This window comes from Halichoerus grypus, chromosome 7, assembly GCF_964656455.1.
Source record: "Halichoerus grypus chromosome 7, mHalGry1.hap1.1, whole genome shotgun sequence".
Classification (NCBI taxonomy): Eukaryota; Metazoa; Chordata; class Mammalia; order Carnivora; family Phocidae; genus Halichoerus; species Halichoerus grypus.
Genome location: NC_135718.1, coordinates 129,044,452 through 129,066,894, shown reverse-complemented (window position 1 = coordinate 129,066,894; position 22,443 = coordinate 129,044,452). Strand labels below are relative to the sequence as shown.

At 54.9% G+C, this 22,443-nt stretch overlaps 1 protein-coding gene across 4 annotated transcripts in view; it reads right to left on the bottom strand.

The window, feature by feature from the left end:
• The window catches only part of ADORA1 (adenosine A1 receptor), a 32,900-nt gene extending 15,323 nt beyond the window's left edge, over positions 1–17,577 (bottom strand). The window contains exons 1-2 of one of the 4 annotated variants that reach the window (XM_036079589.2): positions 17,441–17,577; positions 16,198–16,595 (exon numbers count right to left, since the gene is read on the bottom strand). In XM_036079589.2, the coding sequence (XP_035935482.1) occupies positions 16,198–16,538 (341 nt within the window). In that variant the 5' untranslated portion in view covers positions 16,539–16,595; positions 17,441–17,577. Of the gene's footprint in view, positions 1–2,567; positions 2,671–16,197; positions 16,596–16,918; positions 17,221–17,440 lie in introns of those variants that run through there. The other 3 variants (XM_036079593.2, XM_036079588.2, XM_036079596.2) reach the window with 3 other exon arrangements.
• Positions 17,578–22,443: the final 4,866 nt, after the last annotated feature.

The window sequence follows — 22,443 nt, the reverse complement described above, 5'->3', positions numbered from 1 at the left end:
GGCAGGGCCTAGAAGAAACCCGGGCAGCAGGCCAGGCCTGTGCCCACTGGCAGTCTCTGCCCCGGAAGCCTCAGCCATCTTAGCTCAGCCTGTGCTGATTTACCTCACTATCTGCAGAATCTTGTGTTCTGTGTCCATCTCAGCCTAGAAGCTCCCTGAGGACAGTCGGGGCTGTGGTCCCCAGTCTGGAAATCCCCGAGGACAGGGGCAGGGGGAGTGGGGTATTTCATCCATGGCATCCGCTTTGGTATCTGGCAGGCACCAAGTTCCATTCTAAGTTTGGCTACTTATGAGCTGGGTAACCATTTTCAAGTGACTTTACCTCCCTGGTCCCCTATTTCTTTATGTGTAAAATGATGCTGATCTCAGCCTTGCAGAACTACAGAAAATTAAATATGCTGCCAAAGAAGGCACCCAGCGCTGCTCTGGACACTGAGGAGATACTCGACACGCAGGCACTCCCCCCACCTGCCCAGCCTTCATGTCCCCTTCCTGGGGGCCCTCCAGGCTCCTCCCCTGGGCTTGTGGAGGAGCCTGGAGCACCTGGAGCAGGAAGGGAGGTGCCCAAGGTGCTGGATCCAGAACAGTGCTGGGACACACCCTTACCTGCGTGTAGGGCTTCGGGCGCCTCCCAGCCCGGCACGTGGCCACTTCCCCAAGGGCCTCGGCATGCATGTAGAGGAACCCCTCAAGCCACACTGGTGGATGGTGTCAGCTGTCCACCCCAACCACACCAGATTCAGAAGACACACACACACACACACCATTATCCTTCCATCTTCCTCTCTCCCACCAAACGGCAGGAAAGGGGAAGAACGAGCCCCATGATCCTGCAGGGAGATGTTGGGTTTGCACGTTCCTTTTCATGTCTAACAATGGACAGTCTCATGCGCTAGATACTATTACTTCCATTTTCGTTCGTAACAATTGAGGCTCAGAGAGTTTGGCTAAGGTCAGAATATGAAAGTAGCAGAGGCCAGACTAGGAGAGCAGTGTGGCCAGCCTGGCGGGGAAGCGGGTGGGGGCCATGAGTCCTCTCTACCAATGGAGATTCAGGTCCCATGGGGCGAGGGGAGGTGGCTTGTCCCAGTGGCAGACGAGACCCCGAGATCTGGCCTCCTGGTTCCAAGCCCCCAGCCTCCCTCTGTACTGGCCGGATGGGGAAATCATGTCTCCCCCAGCCTCCCCTGGTTTGGGCAAAGGCCCCCTGTTCTTGATACTCCTCACAGGTGTTTCGCTGGAACATTCTTTTTTTCTCCAAGTCTTGCCTGCGGACTGAGCTCAGGTGAGGGCCATGTTCCGACAGGAAGAGTGGGGCCCAGAGAAGGCCCTTCCTCGCCCAAGTGACTCCAGCAGTGGGAGCGGACACCCCCTCTTGTGCAGGTGGCCCCCCGGGGCTGGCCCCTCACTGAGGAGTGAAAGCCCTGCGCCAGGCTGAACATGTAAGTCATTGTCAGTTCCCCACCAACCTCAAGGCCCGCCGCCCCCCTCATGCTCCACAGGGAGCCTTGGCGGTGTGCAGCCTCCATTCTGCCGGCATGCCCCTGCCTGGGGAGCGTGCTGGAGCCAGGAGCTGTCGACAGCTCCAGCAGGTGGTAGACACCCGAAAGGGAAGACGCTTTGTCTTTCAACATCAGCTCCAAAGGCAAACTTGGCTCGCCTGCCAGGCGTGCGGCAGCACCCACTTCCTGACCCTCCCCACCTCCTGGGGGCAGCTCCCTCTGGCTCTCGGGTCTCTGCTCCCCTCGCACACCTGCAGCCCTGCAGAAAACATCAGTTTCTTCTGCTACCTCCGTGCCAGGCCATCAGGCCCGCCCTCGGGCAGCACTTGGAACCACGGGCCAGAGAGCAGACTTGGGCGGGGGGTGGGGGTCACAGTAACTCCTCCGTCCCCCACATACATCCCAGTGCCAATGTAGTTCCGGACAATGAAGCCATTCTCCCCTCCCATTCCAAGAACACTGCCTCACAGATAACTCTTTGCGGTAGGGATTGGAATTAGGCCCATTATATAGATGGGAAAACTGAGACCCAGAGAGGGAAGTGATTTACCCCAAATCACCCAGAATAAGTGTTGGAGTCAAGGCTCAAATGCAGATCTTTTCATTCATCCATTCAGATGTTCATTCAGCCATGTGCCTGATAGCATGTTGTTCACCTTGCTGAGCCTCAGCTTCTCAGACACGGTGGCCATTGGGGCTATATCATACTACTAATGTCAAATACGGTTAGTGCCTGTTCATAAAGCTGTGCATGGATTTGAATAAGAGAGTCCACTCCCTCTCCCTCCGCAGCCCCCTCCCACTTGCACTCTAAATAAATAAATAGAGTCCATATGAAGTATTTAGCCCAGGGCCTAGCACATATTAGGTGCTCAAGGATCACTTGTTACTATTACCATTCATTCACTGATTCATTGGGCCAGTCATCGGATATCAAAAATGGGCAGAAAGCACGCTGGGCACTACGGAGACAGAGATGAATAGGTTTGGACACCCTCCGCTCAACACACACACACACACACACACACACACACACACTGCTCACAGGCAAGTGAGGGAGATTACCTGCATGCAATTTGACAAGGGCTGTGTTTAAAGGCCTTGAAGAAGAACTGTGGGAACATGAAGGCAGATCAAGGAAGGCTTCCTGGAAGAGGTCTCATCTGAGCTGGGTATTAAAGAATGAGTAGGAATTAGACAAGAGAAGAGAAGAATATAGCTTCTGGGGTGTTTGTGTGTGTGTGTGTTTAAGATGTGGTCTTACATGTTAAATCTCCTTCTTTTATCCTTCTCCACTCCAAGGACACACAGGGTAAGAAGTGACTGGCCCGGGGCGCCTGGGTGGCTCAGTTGGTTAAGCGACTGCCTTCGGCTCAGGTCATGATCCTGGAGTCCAGGGATCGAGTCCCGCATCGGGCTCCCTGCTCAGCAGGGAGTCTGCTTCTCCCTCTGACCCTCCCCCTCTCATGTGCTCTCTCTCTCATTCTCTCTCTCAAATAAATAAATAAAATCTTTAAAAAAAAAAAAAAAAAAAAAAGAAGTGACTGGCCCGGAGGCAGGGAAAGTAAGTTTTGAGCACAGGTACAAGGAGGTGTGGGGCTGAGCATCCTGGCTGGGGGAGTGACCTTGGCTTTGTGTGCCTGGGTGCTGGCCAGGCCTGTTCAGGCCTCCTGCTGCATGGCAGCTGGGAAACCGTGTCACCCACCAGACTGTGGGTCTGTGCCCTGGAGGACGGGAACTGTGTTGTCAGAAAACACTTGTTGACTTGAACCCGTAAGCTGTGTTCTCATGTCAAGGAGGATTAATGGTGGGGGGTGGGGCATGAGGACTAGGGGTTGGGGGTGCCACAAACAGGAAAGGGACTAGCTGGGCTGGGACTCTTGTCTGGGCCTCAGAGAGCTGCGGTGGGGGTCGGGGAGAGCAAGCAGGGTCAAATGAAAGGGCTTCCAGACCCTCCAGGATATTGTTTTTTATTTGTAAAGATAAAAATAAAAAGCTAGAACCCCTCCATACACACACACTCACACACATGCACACACCCAGGTGTGCCCGGGTGAAAGCATACGCACACCCCGCTAAGAGCCCGAAGCCACAGTGGCCTCCTGCCCCGATTACAGGTGGTGGTGGCAGAGACATCGTGCGTTCACACCCCTTGCTGGCTCGCTGGCTCCCTCCCAGACTGTCAGCCCCTGGGGCCCGACGCGGCCACTCTGAATGGTGTCTGTGTCTGTCCCCAGCCCTTGCTGGGCCACTGTCATCAAGGGAGCCCTCGGAGCCCAGGACGTGGGGGGTGGGGGTTGTGTTTACTCTGCAGAGGACGAGCCAGCTTGGCAGGTGTGTCTGCGAGTCCCCAAACACACTGAATGCTCCCCCCCCAGAGAGCAGTTACAGGGCCGCCGGTCCCCCAGGGGAGCCCTTACTTCAGCTCCCTCAGACACCAGCCCCTCAGGACGACACGGAAGGCTCGGGAGGGGCTGCTCACACCCTCCCCTCATAGAAACAGGAGCATGCGGACCAGAGGGAGCCAAGCTGAGGGCCACAGACCAGGATTCTCCCTGCAACTTGCCGGGGAAGCTCACCCCTCTGCACCCCTGCCCCCGTCCCCCCCTCTGATCTCTTGGGAATGTTTTAATGAAATAACCTTTCACGCTCCATACCTGCCTCTGCCCTCTGTGGATGAATACGAAAGATCCAACTGACTTCTTCCCAAGCCGGCCACTCCATCTGCCCCACCGAGGCCTCCTTCGTCCCTGCGAGCAATCTCTCATTCCTTCCCGGGACAGACACTGATTTAGCCACCTACTAGGCGGCAGCCAGGCATGTGTTAGGTACCGGGATACAGTGAGCAAGACAGATGGAGAGAGCCACACCCTGCCCTCACGGGGCACACAACCCATTTGACACGGACCTGAGCCCATGGGACCCCGGCGGGCACGTCACATGGAGCGGTAAAGGGAAAACGAGTCAGGGTTATTGGACACCAGGAAGAGCCCCCACTCACTGAGTGCCTACCACGTGCCAGTCCTTCAACACAGCTCATCTCTGGGCCTCCTAACAACCCTTGGAAGGAAGTATTAAGAAGCCTCTTTGGCAGAAGAAGAAATGGAAGCTCAGAAAGGTTAAGTAAGCACTCCAAAGTGGCAGAACCATCGGTCTGGGGAGACTGCTCTTACCCTTCATTCCACTGATGTATCTCCATAAAGCAGGGCAAGAGAGATGCCTCCCTGAAAAGGGGATCGTTAAAAATATCTGGGATAGAGGGGCTTTTTTGCAAATAGACCTTCCCCTCTCGTGCCCGCCAGAGGATCATCGCCTGGAGAGCTCCTGCTCCAGCTGGGTGGGTGTGCATCAGAGCTCCCGGGTCTGTTGGGATATAGGCAAAGAAAAGGCCTGAGAAGCAGCTCTCGCCTTGCTGTAGTCTGGGCCCCTCCTCGGGCGGCAAAGGGGACAATCGGAACCCGGTGGCCTCTGAGATCAGGCTGCACACTGCCCGCCGCAAGATCTGGCCTTCGGTGCCTGTGCCAAGCCAGCCAGCTGCCCTGCAAAGCACGAGGCAAAAGGAGGAAACTGCTTCTTTGTGGAAGGACAGACAGGGCTTCTCCAGCAGCCCAGGGCGCCAGAGACCCCGATGCGGGTCCCCATCCCTCCCCCATTCCCCTGTCCACCTGCTCTGCCCATCAGGGCGGGGCCGGAGCCCACACTGGCTCACTGCCTGGTGACTGACCGACCTCTCTGCTGCACCGCTGGGGGCCCCACCATGGCTCTGGGGGGGCCGTGTTGTAGGGTGGGGGAGGGACAGCCACCACGCAGGGGATGAGCACAATGCACAGCGCCGGGCCTGGTGGGCTGCAGCAATGTGGGTCGGAAAGGAGGCTCTGAGGCTCACAGAGAGTCCGGGGAGGGTGCCACCCAAGGGACATCCCGAGGGGATATCCCTCCAAGGGAGGATGGGCAGAGACTCGAGGGCCTTAGCTATCCCAGAAGCCACTGTGTCTCATTCCGAATGGAGCCTGGCAAGAAGGAAGAACCCCCAGCCCTGCTGTCTCCTTCTGGAAGCTTTAGGGAGCCCAAAGCTACATATCCTTATTGGTGCGGTTCCAGCCTAAGAAGCCAACGGCCTCCTAAGAAGTGAGATGGGAAGACAGTAGATGGAGCGGCTGGAGGCACCCAGGAAGCTGGCTGGATATTTGAGCGGCCCCTTCCTCACAGCTGTGTGGGGGAAGAAAGGGCCCACCTGCCGGACTCCATGAAGGAATGAAAGCTGCGGAATGAGCAAGAGAGAGAAGACCACCAGAGGACCCACTAGCATATCACCTCCACTTGAGTATCTAGTAGGTTCTGAATCTCCCTCCAGTTTCTTCTTTCCCCACCTTCTCTCCAGAATCAGCACCACCATCTACCCAATGGCTTTAACCATAAACGTGGTGGTCACACTTGACCCCTTCTCCCACTTTGCACACCCAGTCCATTACCAGTTGGTTCTAACTCTAACACACCCTAACTCTTTCCAGTTCCTTCCATCTCCACTGCCTCCTGGGCTCCCTGCCCGCCCCCACCCCCGCCTTTAGCCATGACCTCCTACAGTCTTCTCTTGCCCGTCCAACCCATTCCCCACACAGCGGGAAGGGTGACCTTTTTATGTTAATGTGCTGAATACACTGATTGAGTTTTTTCCATGTGAAACCACCCTTGCACGCACGCAATAAACCCTATTTTGTTGTGATGTATTATCCTTTTTATCTATCACTGGATTGGATTTGCTAATATTTCGTTGATGAATTCTGACCTTTTAAAAATGTAATTTAGATTATGTCATTCCCTGCTCAAAGCACTCAGAGGCTTCTTCGCGCACTTAGAATAAAATCCAAACTCTTGACCGTGAACCACAAGGCCTACAAGGCCCTACCTAAGTCCTCGGGTGCCTGTGGGTCTCCTTGGACACTGACTTGGGGTTTGGAGACGCCAGAGCCAGCCGCAGAGAAGAGCAGGATGGCTACCTTCCTTGCATTCTCCTCAAGTTATGATTGTAGCCACCTGCTCACTTATCTGTGTTCTGGCTCTCTCCCTCCACCAGTTCCTAAGCCCCAGGGACCAGGGCCCACTCCTTGACCATAACCATGATGAGACACCTAGTGCCTGGCCCAGAATCTGGCCCTTCTGGATGAATGCAGGAATGAACTCTCCACCTTCTCCCATGCCTGCGCCAGTGCAGCTGAACACGGCTGGTGATAAGCCCACAACCACGCGGCCAGAGTCTCCCTTCAGACTCATCACCGTGAACCACAAACTTCTGGCGGGCCCTTCATGCTGCCCCCAATTATACTCCACTTCCCGAGTCTAGTCCCTTCCCCACTTCCAGAGAATTATTTCACACTTGCTACTCTCCCTCCTGCCTCCTCCCGCCTCCTCCCTCCCAGCCGGTGACCTTGCTTCTCACTTCCCGGAGAAAGCTGAAACACTCAGAAGAGAACTTCACCTCCCAGCATCCACACCCACACACTCTGACTTCCTGCCTGATAGATGACCTCCGAGCGCCTCTAAGCCAGCCCCTCTGTGTGGGTCCCAACCCTGCCGGCCGAACCAAAGCCATCACCCCCGAAATTCTCTCCTTAGATTCAACATTAGTTTTGTACTCCCTGCTGGATGGTTAGTCATCGGTGCACAAATGTACTAATGTCCCTCCAATCTTAGAAAACAACACAAAACAAAATGCCTTCTTCCCACTTCTCCTGACGGCTTCTGCCCCATTGCTTTTTTCCCTTCGTAACAAAATTCTTCAAAAGGGTAATCTATGCCAACTGCCTTCAATTCCTTCCTCTCCTCTCTTGAGCTTTCTCTAGTCAAGCTTTCTGTTCCCACCACTCACTGACATTGCCCTTGCTACATCTGGTGGCAATTCTCAGTCCTCATCCCCCTGGGTCCATGGACAGCCATCTGCAACAGCCAATCCCTCGCTTCTCCTTGACATACTTTCCAAGCTCCCCTTCCTGGGCGCCAGACTCACTCGGGGCCCTGGGTTTTCCTCCTACATCCGTGCCTTCTCTTCCCTCCAACCTCTCAGTGTGCAGGCCTCAGGACTCGTCTCTTCCCCATCTGTCTATTCTTTCTGAAGATCTCATCAAGGCTCCTTGGGGATGTATACCCCATCGACATGCAATGGCTCTCATGTTTGTATCCTCAGCCCACATCTCTCTCCTAAACTCCATCTTTGCATATCCATCCAACCACCCGCTCAACATCGCAGAGCTATTCGACAGATAGCCCAAACGCAACGTGTCCAAATCTGAACTCCATTTCTCACAAAACCCGTACCTCCCGGCAGCCTTTCCCACCTCAGATAATGCCAACTCCATCCAGCCGGTTGCTTAGGACTGAAAGTCTGGTCAGGCTTGACTCTTCTTTCTCTCACATCCCACATCCAATCCATAAGCAAATTCCTCGGCTCTTCAAAACACATCCAGAATTTTAACAAATCATCGTACATTCATGCAATGGAATTCTAGCAATGAGAAAAAAAAACCACAAGCCATCCAACAAACAAAAAAAGTCCTACTGTTTCACTCAATAACAGGGATGAATCTCAGACATAATTTTAAGCTTCAGAAGCCAGACACAAAAGAGAACATACTACTTGATTCCCTTTATAGAAGTTCAAGAACAGGCAAAATCAATCCATGGGGATGAAGGTCCGAATAGTGGTGACCTTTCAGAGGGTATGGGAGGGACACAAGGGAACCTTCTGGAGTGCTGAAAAAGTTGCAAATACTGATCGGGGTGGTGGTTACATAGATATATCTACATGCAAAAATTTATTGAGCGATATGCTTAAGACTCAAGCATTTCAACATATAAACAGTTTAGGTCAATAAAAAGTAAAATTTGAAAATGCACATCTAGAATTAACCACTTCTCACCACCAGCTCGACACCTGATTCTGATTCAGGCCACCTCCCTCTTCCTCATGTGATTACTGCAATAACTAACTAGACCCCTGCTTACCCCTACGGTGCATTCTCAATACAGCAGCAGAGCGAGCCTTTAAAACCTAAGTCAAATCATGTGGCTTCTTTGCTCTAAACCCTGCAACGGCTCCCATTTCCCTCAGAATAAAAGCCAATGTCCTTCCAACAACCTCCAAGCCAGTAGGTCATTATCTTTCCAGTCCAATCCCCGACCATTCTCTAGCTTTCTCACTCCACCCCAGCGGCACAGACCTCCTTGCCAGTCCCCAAACCCTTCAGGTACATTCCTTCCCTAGGACCTTTGCTCTAAGTATTTCCTCTGTGTGAAATATTCTAATATCTGCCCGGCATAGTCCCTCACCGCTAAGGTTTTGTTCAAATGGTACCTTCTCAAGGGAGCCTCCGTGACCACCCCATTTAAAACTGCAACCCTTTCTCCCCACCCCCACCCTGGCATCTCCAGTCCCATTTAGCCTGTTCTTTTCCTTTTCCCATTGGCACATCCTACCTTCTAACACTCTGCGTATCAGGTATTGCGGTTATTACTCAGCAGCTGTCCTCCAACCCGCTAGAATGCAGACTCTAGGGGGATCTTTGTTTTGTTAATGAACGTATCTGTAACAATGCCTGGCACTTATGAGGCGTTCAGTAAGTATTTGTTGAATGAATGAATGAATGAACGAACTAATAGATCTATCTATCTCAGGGTCCTCTGTGAGAACAAGAAAGGGTAACCAGTTGCCCTCTCTCTCGAAGGACAGAGAAGTTCTGGAGGGAGGTGGCAGGAAGATAGTCCCGAAGGGCCTCTCCCACATGACGTGGGCTGCAGAGAGTGGGTGTGGAGTAGGGTCCAGCTACGCCACCCAAGCACTGTAAGGTGTCAGGGGCCAGTCTCCTGACACCCCCACTCCCACCACAGGCAGGCTGGGGGTTTGTCCTCGGCCACCTTGGTCTGCAGGAATCCACAATTTCAGCAGTGGCTGAGAGCCTCTAGATGGAGGGAGAGACCAAACCAGCCTGCTCATCTTTGTATCCGCAGGTGCAAGGCCTGCAAAGTTCCTGGGACACGGCAGGGGCTCAAAGTCAGTTTATGAAATAGATCTGTGGAAGTCACCATCTCCTTGACCTTCTACCTCTACTCCTGCTAGGGGTTAAACTCCCAGGGCGGGGAGCAATGCAGGAGAAGGCGCCTCAGCTCCTCTTCTTTGGGCTCAGGGAAGGCCCTTGCTGCTGCTTCCACCTCCCTGCCCACCCCCAAGCTGGTATTTCCAAGGGGGCATGAATGCCAAGGCCCACCCACCCACCAGCCTCCTCTTCTTCTCCCACCATGACCCACCAGCTTCCTCTTTGTTCTACAGCAGCTGGCAGCCTCCTCTGGGCTTGAGTTAAGGAGACTGAGGCTGAAGAGGTAATTCCCGTAGCCCAAGGAACCATCCGTCCTCCTTCCTCTCTGCTCTGTACCCACCCTGCCAAATAGGGCCAACTAGAAAGTGCCACACTCTGAGCCTCTCCCCGGGGGGTTGCTCTCCTCACTGAGGGGCAAAGAAACAGGATGTCCAGGCCTCAGGGACTAGAGACTAGGTAATGAGAAGGAGGCTGGGCCAGCCCGTCCTGCCCTGCCTAGTCCAGAAGGTCAAATGGACAGAGGAGTACCAGACCCACCTCTGGGGATCTGCAGTGTCCGTGAAACTGGGCAGGAGGAGTGGGGAGAGGTGGAGTAAAGAGAGAGGGGAAATATTTAACCTCATCTAAAAATCCTGACAGATGGAAGCTGTGCTGTCTACCTGAAGGCACACCCAGGGCTCGGGGCTCGGCCCTGACCGCACAAACAATGCGAATCGTGGGTACTAGTGTAGTGTTAATCGTGCTAATACAAAATCAGTAACAATCCAAACAGCCAAAAATGTAAGAATGAATCAATAATTCATTTATTCAAGAAATGTGTCCAGCATGCCTACTCTGGGCCAGGCACGGGGGATACGTACACAGATGGGGTCCTGGCCCTCTTGTTGTGTAGCAAACTCGGAAAAACCACCTGGACCATAAGCAAAAGGGAAGACGGAGATGCAACCTGAGTACCTAACAGAGGAGACTGGCCTGGTCCAGGTGGAGAGGGGGTCAGAGATGTCCTCCAGAGGAGGGGCTGTTTTAGCTGAGACCTAAAAGATGAACAAAAAGACAATCCAGTATTTTACCCTCATAAAATTCTTACAAAATCATTCTTATTGACGTAGGGAAATACTTATAATACAGTAAAGTAAACAATGTGGGAGATAGAGAGCCATACATGCTCTCCACCATGTAAAAATTATATTTATATCTATATATATTTAGAGATACAGACATATATATATATAGATATATGTGGAAAAAATGTCTGGAACACCAAAATGTTAACACTAGTTATCTGTAAGTGGTAGAATTACTGGTGACTTTGTCATCTTTGTTCTTCCCTGTATTTCTCAACATTTTCACCATGAGCATGGATAGCTTTCATGCTCAGAAATAAATATCAAATGTCAGGGCGTGGCCCCCAAGCTTCCACCCCATGACCCTTTGGTCGAGGGGTTCTCTAGAGGGCATCGTGGTCATTCCCCCTGCTTCCAAAGCAGCATTAACACCTGGGCAGCTTGCTCCTAAAGCCCTCAGAGGCCTCCCGGGAGCTGTTCCAATGAAAGCTTGGGGAAGCTTTCTTTCATCCTTGAAACTCGTCCACATTTGTCTCAACTAAAATCTCTGTCCGCCCTGCACTCAGCAGGCTCTTTAGCATAAGCCATCTGAAGGCTAGCCCTCATTCAAGCAAAGACATTTCCCTTTCCATCTCAAAGTGACATCCTCTCTTCACTGTCTCCCTGGAAGACCACCACTGATTTGCTGACTTCCCCTGCGGAGGCTGCACGCTCTGTTCTGTTCCTTGAGGAGGGGCACTTGCCAAGGGCTCCTCCTGCCCAAAACCTTCTACATCAGAGGCTGGCGGTGGAGAGTCAGGATTGGGAGGAGGAAAGGGCTCCTAGCAGAATGACCTTGAACATGCTGGAGCCCTGGGCCCCTGTTGTTTCCCCTTCTGCAAGTGTGAGGAAGTCAAGCTTCAGGGCTCCTCTCCCCCCTGCCACTCTAGGCCTGTGACTTACCCAGGGGGGAGCTGGAGACAGACTACCACCCCTGGAAACAGATGGCATCATAGAGAACAATTGTTCTGGGACCCTGAGGCCCCAGGGGGTCGCCTGCTGGGGTACAAGCACTGGAGACACTTTGGTTATCAAAAAAGACCCAGGCTCACCAGGGTGGGAAGGGCTAACTTGATTCCTAACAGCAAACATGTCCTAATCTACCAGATTTCTCCCCTGCCCCCACATGCTGGCCTCCAACCCTTCCTGCTGGGCGCCCCCGGGTCAGCAGCCCAGTCGGGCAGGCCTCCAGCTGTGGACAGAGGCAGGCCAGCCAGGGGCTCCGCCGTCCACTGGAGCGAAGGTGAGGACTGAGGGAGGCGCCCGGCACGGTCCAGCAGAGTGCAGAGGCCATTGGCAGAGATCAGAGGAGAAAAATCACCCCACTGACAGCCTTGAGGAACCCCCTCCATAAGTCCCCCAGCTTCGTGGGGCTGATTGAAGATACGTACGTTCTCTCTGGCTAAAGACATCTGTTAGACAGGCCCGGATTCAAATCCTGTCTCTGCTCCTGACAAGATGTCTGGGCAAATCACTGCAACTCCCTGGCCCTCAGACTTCAGTTTATCTACAGAAGTGTCCGCGGAATGAGGACAGCAATACCGTCTACTAGTGAGAGCCCAGGAACACTAAATGGGATGAAGCGTGTACAAACAAACACGTAGCATTGTGCCTGGCTCAGCACTCCTAGGAATTAGAAAACACAACCCAACACAACCTTTCCAGGGTCTCGACACCACATTAGCAGGAGTGATGATAAGGAAGAACCATAGAGTTAGAGCTGAAAGGAAGCTCAGAGGCCTCAGATCTAGTCCCTTTACCTAACAGATGAGGTGGGGGGTGGGGCTCAGAGAGGTTGAGGAATTTAGCCAAGGATGCACAGCTAGGTAGTAACGGAGCAAGGCTCAAACTCAAGGTTTTCTGACTCCCAGAGACCCACCACCCCTTCAGGCCACCCCAACCTCTCTGGCCATAGACATCTCTTGCTCAGGGCTCCTTCCCACAGAGAGGGCTTTGGTGGGGGAGCCCCCTGTTGGCACCTAGCCCCATAACCAGCCCCCTGCAGTAGGCCACAGAGTGCCACTGGAAGAAACTCAGGGTGAGGGGTGGTGGATGAATGCTGGAGATTCCTAGAAGTAGGAGCTCAGGGGAATAAGATTTGGATTACCAGGCATGTGGAGGTGCTATGCAAATAAGATACAAAACACATGTAAATGGCCATGGGTTATTGATGAATCAACAATTTGAGCTCTTTCTTTTTCTTTTCTTTTTTTTTTATTTTTTTGTAACTGGATCATATTATGTGATGTGAAGCCTTTTTTCTCTCTTGGCTTTCTGCCAAATGGGATGAAATAAAATTTGTGGTTGGCCAACCAAACCATGCTTTGCTTGTTGAGGGGCCCAAGCTCACTCCTGTCACCCGGCCGCCCCACAGATGCCTCACCAGCGCTCGGTCAGTAATACTCCCCAGTGCCCACGGCATCTGCCTCCGCCTGGCTGGTCAGGGCAGCAAGCCAAGTGCAGGGGGACCTCTGGCTGAGAGATATTCCCCCAGGCCCAGCAGCCTGCTGACTCCAACTGCCCAGGGAGGATCATGCTGCCCTTCCTTCAGGGGGACCAGGCAGTAATGGGCCAGGGCCTGGAGTGGCTCAGCCCATCAGCCCAGCCTCCAGGATCCTGGCTTTAGGAGCTAGACCCCAACGGTCTTTCTCTGCCTGAGGAGACTCCTGTCCGCGGGGCAGGACCCTCCCAGGCACCGCTGGGGTGTGGCTCCAAAGGAACGGCCTGAGCTGTTGGGGCAGCTGCGGTCGGACCCCTGAAGGAGAATGCCGGGGAGGTCTAGTTCCCAGAAAGAAGGTTAGAGGTTAGCCATCTGAAAGGCCTGACGGAGGCTCAACCCTGTGAGCTCTGAAAACTCATCCAATTCAATTCACATTTATTGAGTGTCTGCCTTGTGCCAGACACTGAGCTAAGCATTCTGGAGAATTTGCAGAAATGGACAACATGCAGTTGCTGCTCAGGTCGCTGCCCTGCACACACTGACAATCCACCAAGGAGGAAGAGACATGTACAAATATAACTTAGCAGTATTCTGAAACCTCCCTGGAAATGCACTGTGTGTGTCCGTGCACGCATGTACGTGTGGGGGGGTTGTATGTGTTGCTGTAGAAGAGCATGAGTGTGCGTGGGGCGGGGCGCCAGGGCTTGCTTATTCACACCCACTTTGAGCCATATGTTACTAATGTTAATAAAGCTACACACATAAACATACCCCTTATGGCTTGCAGGTAATACCAAGTGCATTATATGGCACTAAGTGTTTTATACATAGGAGTTTATATTCTTCCAGTCATTTTAGGAAGAAGGTACTATTATTTCTTTTAAATGATGCTTACTCATTTTATTTTATTTTATTTATTTTATTTTAAAGATTTTATTTATTTATTGATGAGCAAGCACAAGCAAGAGAGAGGGAGAAACAGGCTCCCCACTGAGCAGGGAACCTGATGTGGGGCTCGATCCCAGGACCCTGGGATCATGACTTGAGCTGAAGGCAGACGCTTAACTGACCGAGCCACCCAGGTGCCCGAAGAAGGTACTATTATTAATGTTCCTTTTTATAGATGAGGAAATTGAAGCTTCAAGAGGTGAAGAGTGGCTTTCCCAAGGTCACACAGCTAGGAATTCTAGCAAGGATTCGAACCTACGCCTGTATTCTTAGACTCTAGGCACCCCCCTACCTTGGCCCTCAGAAGACAGCTCCCCAACACCCCCGGCTCCTGGAGGCCAGAGCAAGGAGCAACCACACCCGCGCCCTGGAAGACAGAGCCTGCAGCCCTGCCGGCTCAGCCGCCCCCATTCCCACAGGGCGAGTAGGGCACGTTCTGCAGGCCTGTGACCACTGTCACATCAGGATCAGGCCTTTGGTTCACCTTGGCACCCGCTCAGCGACAGAATTTCTTGAGCAGCCCTCCTACATCTGCATATCTGAGTGAGTTTCCTAATGTGGCAACACTTTGTTATAATGGTCCGCCTCAGAGGCCCAGGCCGCTCTAATGGGCTGAGACCAGCTTCCTCTGCACGGCCCAGCCACCACTTGGGATGAACGGCAGCCGGAAGGCCCCTCTGCAGCTGCGCCTGCAGAGGGGGCTTCAGGGCCCCCTTCTCCGCCTCCCCCCATCCCCTGAGCGGCAGCCTTCGCCCACCTCCCCTGGGAAACGAGGTTGTGAGGGAGGTACGCAGGGCACGGAAACTGGCATGTCGGCGCCAGGACAGGGGGAGTCAGGAAGGAAGGTGGGCAGTGGAATCTAGGCTGTGCTCCCAACCGGCTTCGGGAGACCCTCTGGGTCTCTCCAAAGTTTCTCCTTTACCAGCTCCTTCTCCACCTCCCTTAAAGGATCATGGAGAGGATAGGAAAAAAAAAATGGTGCATGAAGAAAAGCTTTGAAAAGGTAAATGTGCACAAATGCAATGCACACAGGAGAAACGTGGGCACCTAGGCCTGCCTGGGCAAGTTGCCAAGTGAGGCCAGAGGCCCCGTGTCCCAGATATGGAAGCTACTCTGGGGATGGCAGGTGCCAGGGATGGTCGGAGCTCCCCGTAGAAAGGGAATCTACTGGTGACCAGACTCAAAGAGGGGGCCAGCACGCCTCCCAACAGTGTCCCCGCCAGGGCAGCATGGACTGGCAGTGGGCCCAGACATTCACTGGCACTTGGTGGCCCAGGCACTGCCTGGTGACGAGATTATGGCCTGGCAGGCCCCAGCGTAGACCAGACACTCGCCTGAGGACCACCACTATCAGGCCACCCACCCTGGCGCTGCCTGGACCCAGCATCAGCTCCTCTGCGGTGACTGCAAAGCCACACACAGCTTAGCAACAGGACAGGGACTTTAAGAGCAGGCACCTTCATCTGTCCCCTCTCCTGCCTGCAACAGAGATCCCGTAAGTGGAAGTTGGGCAGAGGTCATCAGACCGCTTAGGTTCAGCGGGACAGCCGTGGAGGGTGGAGCTGGCTGCCTCAGACGCCAGAGAACACGAGAACTGAAGAGTGTGTTCAGGAAGCCTGCCCGGGGCTGGCTGGAGAAGCAGCTCTCCTGCCCCAGGGAGGCCACACTCCGGACCCCCTCACCCCACTCTAGCCATCTGCTCGGCCCCTTCCGCATCCCCGGATGGGAGCTCGGTTCATTCCCACCCCGCACTCACTGTGACCGTCTTGGTGGCCCCCTCCAAAGCCCCCACCCCAGGCTGGACAGGCAGCCTCGGCTTCCCTGGCCACGTCAGGAGAACAGCAGCGGCTTCAGCTCTAGGGTCCTGGGCACTGCCAGGTTTCCATTCGCCCAGCTACCCAGCCTCCCCCCCCACCCCCGCTTCCATTGCGGCTCAGCCTGGCACTGTAGAGGCGACAGGAAGGCAGAGTGAGGACTGGGGCACAATGGCCCAGGGACTATCTGGCTTCCGTGGGGTCTTCTGCTCTACCTTTTATCCTCTCTAGATGGCCCTGGAGCCACCCAGCATGGGGCGCAGGGTGGGGCGCAGCGGGTACCTTCAGCGGCTCTGGACTCACCGGAGGGGGATCTTGACGCGGAGGTAGCGGTCCACGGCAATTGCCAGCAGGGCCAGGATGGAGCTCTGGGTGAGGATGAGGACGGGGCAGGCGACCATGAGGCAGGTGTGGAAGTAGGTCCGTGGCCCGATGTTGATGAGGATGGCTAGTGGGATGACCAGAGCGCCCACAGCCACATCAGCCACGGCCAGCGAGACAATGAAGCAGAAGGTGGCATCCCGCAGCGCCTGGTTCACCTTCACTGCCCAGATCACCAGCACGTTCCCGGGCACAGAGACCAGGGCGATGAGCACCTCGATGCCAATGTAGGCGGCCTGGAAGGCCGAGATGGAGGGCGGCATGGCAGGCACGGGCCAGGCACATCAGCAGACGGGCACCAAGGGTCAGGAGGCAGGCACCTGTGGTCACGGAAGCCTGCGGTGGGGAGGCCTGCCTGGGAGGGGCAGGGGGAGCCCAGGCAGCTCGGAAACCCCCGGCTGCCCCTTGGAGCGGTTCCCCACTTGGCATATCTAGTGCCTGCCAGGCTGGCCCTTTCTCTGCCTAATCTTTGTCCCCTCCCCTTATCATTCCCAGAGGTTCCATTCAACAACTTAAAATAGCAGCGCTCACTCTTCCACTGGTTTATCAGGTGTGAGGCAGCTCCCGCGCGCGCACACCCCACAGGGGTCCCCGTGCCTGGCTCTGCCCACCCATCCCACAGAAGAGGCTGTAGGGAGCTCACCATCCTGCCCGCTGGCCACCAGGGGGTCCCGGAGGCGGTGCCCAAAGTTCTGGGCACCTGGTGGCGCGCAGAGCTGCGGGGCGGCGCCGGCAGGGCTGGGCTCCGGGCACCGCGCACCGGCGGCTCATGGTCCCCGGCTCCCACCGCCGCTCTCCCAGCCCGGCCTTTCAAGCAATCACATGGTGCGGCGGAGGCTCAGCCCCAGGCGCTTTTAAAGAGGTAGCGCCCCGGTGTCGCACCTGGGACTGGGCAGGCAGGCGTGGGGCTGGGGGACGGAGCCCAGCCGCAGATCGGGGCGCGGGCTCCCCTTTGCCCGGCCGGCGCGCACATGTGCCCGGCACCACCCGCCCCAGCCACTGCGGGCGCCCGCCTCTCAGCAGCGCCCGGTCCCGCTCCAGGGACCCTCCCAGGCCAGGAACTCTCGCCCGCTCCTGCCCCAAGGGGCATTCCGGTCGCCCCTCTCAGCCCTCTCCTGCATCCCCCATTGGGGAGCCACGGCGGCGAACCGAGGCACAGACTTACCCAAGGTCACCAGAGCTGGCAGGGCTCCCAGCCTCCTGAACGGTGGTGTCCAAGCGCCCTCCCAGCTCGACGCCTTCGGCAGCCGCCCGCTCCGGGGATGCCTGCACGATCCGGGGCCAGCCTGTCAGGTCCAGGGGGACGGTCGCTGGCTGGGATTCGACTTGGGCGCCGGCGCGTCCGTCGCCCCCGGCGGGGAGCTGAGTGACAACCCTGCTCGGCACACCGGGAGGGGCGGGGGCGGCGGCGGCACCCGCGGGCCCCTCCTTCCTCGCCCTCCGTCTCCTCCCCCACCCCCTCCTCTAAACAAAGGAAATGATTCTGGGTGAGAAAAGCTGGGAAAATGTGAGCTTTTCCAGGGTCTGGTGTGTGAATCCAGCCTCGGGAGTGGACAGGCGGGCAGCTTCCCTGTGTTCACTGGCTCCCTTCTCAATGCGTGATGCCTGGCCTCCGGGGACCCCTGCACCCGGCGTGTCTGGGCCTCTCACCTGCAGGCCTCCAGGGTGCCCCCTAAGCCCCCCAACAGTCAGCTAGAAGCCCGGGCACACGCTCCCACCCCTCACTGCTGAAACCCTGCTCTCCCATGAAACCAGCCCCTGCATATTCTCAGGAAGCCTTCTGGAGCACATTACTTAGCAGGCTCTATCCTGAGTCATTATATTCTCTTCTCTATCTTTCAGAACTGCCTGTTCGTCTATTAGCAATGTCCATTTTACAAATGAGGGCACTGGGACTCAGAGAAGTGACCTACCTTCCTAAGATGATCTCAGCCACTGTCACCGCCCCCCCTTGTGCCCCTTTTCTTTCCTCCTCCCTCTTCGTTGCACAACACCTAAGCCAAAAGGTATCCAGTCCAATCCCCTCATGTTGCAGATAAAGAAGCAGACTCGGGGAAGGAGGGGACTTCCGTGAGATCACACAGCAAATCCTAAGGGGACCAGAGTCAGAAACCAGGCGCCTGACTCCTGACACAGTGCTCTCCACACTGTGCCCCATCCTGATCCCTCCCTTGGCTGTCTCCTGCTGCACTTACAGTTTAGGCGGCCCACTGGTACCCACCGAGGACCACCGGGGGGCAGACCCTCACCCAGAAGACTGTGCCTTGCAGAGACCCTGACCTGAGAAATCCTTGTTCGTGGATATTGGAAATGGGCCTGGGAGGGCAAAGAGAGTCAGTGCCAACCCACCGGGCCACACCCCAGTCCCTGCGGACACTGCCCCCTTGTTGAATCTCCAGATATCAAGAAAAAGGTTCTGCCCAGAGGAGGGTGAGCACACGGCCTCTGTCGAGGGGGTCTGCGCTGAAGCGCAGTGGGGATGGACTGGGGCAGCAAGCCGAGCGCTGGGAGGAAGGGGTCAGGGCAGGTTGAATCTTCCAGGGGGAGGAAGAAGAAACCCAGCTTGGGGAAAGATCACTTCCATTTCTGCCTTCAGGGGGAGCAAGGAATCTGTGCCTCAGGCAGCAAAATTGCAGTCCTCCCCTGGAGCCCAGCTGGAGAAACGAGGAAGTGTCCACTCTCATTTTGCCTCCTTTCCCTCGGCTTCCCCTGCAGACTTCCTCAACACTCCCAATGGCATCCCGACATTCTGCTTACTCCCCATGCCACGTGAACACGCCAACCTGCGCATCGGTCCCCCTGCCTTGAGCCCTCGCCTTGGCCCATGTTTTTTGGGGTTCAAGGCTTTCTTTTGATTTTCACTCAGCCCCCTGATTTTCACTCATGGAGCTGACAGAAAAACCCCAGGAAGACCCAGGCAGGTCTAGCTTGGGGCAGGGGGCGGGGGAGAGGTGATTGCATCACCCTATCTAACCTTCCAGCATCTTCAGCTCTGGAGGGCACCTGAGCCCACCCCCAACTCTTCTTACTGTGGGTGGTTGACAGGAAGTGGATACGTTTGCATAATACCTGTAGATCATTTGTTTTTCTTCAGTTCTGGGTAAAATGAACCAAAACCCTCTTCCCTTCTTTCCTCTCTCTCTCCCTCCCTCCCCTCTTCCCTCAACCTCTGTCTGTTCCCAGGGCCAGTCCTCCTGGGGGATCAGACTGGCCTGTTTGAGAACAGAGCTGGCCCAGTCAGGGTCCATCCCAGAGAGTTGTTCTGGAAAAAAACACACCACCTCCTCAGAGTCTTCTGGGCAGGAGGGAGTGGGGGTATCCATGGTAAACACAGTGCTCCTGGGCAGCAAAGCCATTTGGTGCCCTGAAAAGAGCACTTGATTAAGAGTCAGAAGAGCTGGAAGTGGACTTCTAGGCCTTACGCTGCCACTCACTGGATGGGTGGTCCAGGCAAATCACGTCTCCTCCCTTGGCTTCCGTCTACCCATCGGTCAACTTAGACAAATGACATCTTTCGTCTTCTCCTGCTCCAACAGCTGGGAAGTTCATTCTAAGGTGGGAAACATGGCCAAGATGGAGACCACGGGTGCTAAGCCTTTCCACCTAGAAACCTTGTGAGTCCTGGCTACCCCATCTAGGGCAGATTCCAGGACGGAGAGGGAGAGAGTTTTGTGGCAGGAGAAAGGGGACGTCGGAGGTCTGTAGTGGGAAAAAGACAATGTGGGAACGTATAGGCAGAACAGCTGAAACAAGATATCCAGAGTTTACATTGAGCCAAAAACTCTCCGGCTTTCGAAGTATGTCCAGGACCCCCGACCAGATGACGCTCCCCATGACCATCCATGCTTTCCCCTGCCTTGAACAGCTGTGTCTTGGTTTCCTCATCCATAAAATGGGCATAGGAATGCCACCTCGGTGCATAGTTGCGAGGGTGTAATGAGTTGAGTTATGGAGAAGGGCTAGCACAGATATTTTATCCACAAGGCAAGTAGGCAACCCCAGGCGGGTGGAGTAGTGTCAGCAGTAAAAGAGTAGGGGAGTGCAAAATTCTGGAATCTGCTCTGTGCAGCCAGTCATGCTAAATCCCACAAGTACCAGATTTGAGGGCCCCTATAGGTACCCAGTGAAAAGCTTCTATCTGGCATGTGGCTCTGGGGGTAAGATAATATCACAGTGAGTCTAAATACTCCAAGGGGACTACCCTTTACCCCCTTGCCCCTTTACCTCTTGGTCCTACTTCTTTCCTTCTGGAGCCTCATCCTGGGCTTCTCCAGGCCCCTCACCCCTGCAGTCTCTGTGCTGAGGGCAGGCGTGTAAGGAGAAGGGGGGGCTGAAGTGTAGCACCCTTGAGGGACAACCTTGCATGCCCTCCTTCCTAGAATTCTCAAAACTAGACAGAGAAGGGCCTGTCCAAGAAGGGAAGCCATTCCTGAGCACCCCTGCCTCAGGATACCAGCAGGGATGGGGGGTAGCAAGGCCAGTGAGGCCCCCAGAGAAGTCTGGGGGAGTGGATGAGGTTTTAAGATTTGTCTCTTTCCCTTTCCAGCAGGTAGGAGCTTATTTTGGTCCCTGCGGTGTTTCTCAGCATTGTCCTGGGCAGTATGTGTCCGAGGACAAGGGGGAGGAGGGCTGAGGGCAGGTTGGAGGGGAAGGATTTCTGGATGGGAAGCCCCTGGCCTCCCGACCCCCCGACCCCTCCCCCGGAAGCCCACCTCCGATGCCCTGCTGTGCCTTCCTCCAAGCTCCCTCCCTCTTCAGATTTGGAATCTAGGTCTCTCTGCCTCCTCACCCTTCTCCCCTCTCCCAGGCCAGAGGCTTCTGTGGGTGAGATGCTGAGGAAGGAGCTTCACCCCGGCCTGAGAATTCCCCTGCGTGCCTGCATGCTCGTGAGGGCAGGGGAGGCATGGGCTAGGTCGGGGCTAGTTAGTCCAAGTTCCTCCAGACAGTTCGGAAGTGTTCCTGAAGCAGGATGTCACTTTCATTTCTTTCTCAGCCTCACTGTTCCTTTGTTAATTAATTCATTCTTTTATCCTATTCAACAAACATTTATTGCTCCCCTTTCTTGTATCAGACAGTGAGCTGAGCACTGGGATTAGAGAGCTAAGAAAACCGAGTCTCCCCCATAGTTTCCAGAAAGAGCTCCGATCAGGTGGGGAGCATCGGCTTGAAGAATACACACCCTTCTTGTGAGGATCAGGATGTCTTTCTAACCTCGGTCTTCCCTTCCCTCCCAGCAGTCTTGTTGAATTTCAGCAGGGATGAAAAAGAGGTAAAAATGCCGGGGCTGGAAGGGTGGCTGGCAGCCCTCTCACCAGTGGGGTGGGGTGGGCAGGTAGCACTGGGAGCTGAGGACCCTTCACGGCTTGGCAGAGGGCCTCAGGACCTCCGAGGCTGGGAAGGAGGGTCAGGTCTTGGATGCTCACAAAGCCACCCCTGCTTTAGCTAGAGCACCTCTGCTCTAACTGATCTCACATGTGGGTTCCTGGTGTGAGATTTTATTTGAATATAAAGATTTTATGAGCTCTGTGGCTTTAAAAAACTTGAAAATCTGAAGTTCTACTCAACGTGTTTGTTGTATAGATAAGGAAACCAAGACCCAGAGAGGCCGTAAATTTGGTCAAACTCACCCACGAAATGGGGAAGAGCCTGGTGACACCCAGAAATGAGCCACGCTCTGGGCCCTGGCCCCATGGATCCCTCGGGGAACCCCTTGAACACCAGCCCTTTAAACCCCAGCTGGCGTTCACAGCTTCCCCAGCTCAGAGGGGAGGGAGGGAGGCTGCTAGCACACGCAGACAGAGCCGGCCTCGAGTGGATGCACACTTCCACGATAATAAAAGCGTGCCAGGTACACAGCAATTGAATGTTCAGAAAGACATACGTTATGTCCCACATAGAGCATCCCCTTTAATGTTCACCACGCACCTGGCGGGCAGCAAAGCCATTGTCAACTGAAGCCCAGAGAGGTTAAAGGGAAGCCAACTGGCGGAGCTGAGACTGATCCAGATGTGGTGTGTTTTACTCCTGGAAGGAGGGTCAGGGGGTTATTGGAATCACTGAACCCATTGGTCTGGAAGGGGTTCTTGGAGAAGAGAATCTCCAGCAACCTCATCCATTCATTGGCTTGCTCAACTAGTATTTATTAGGGACCTACGATGAAGATGGCAC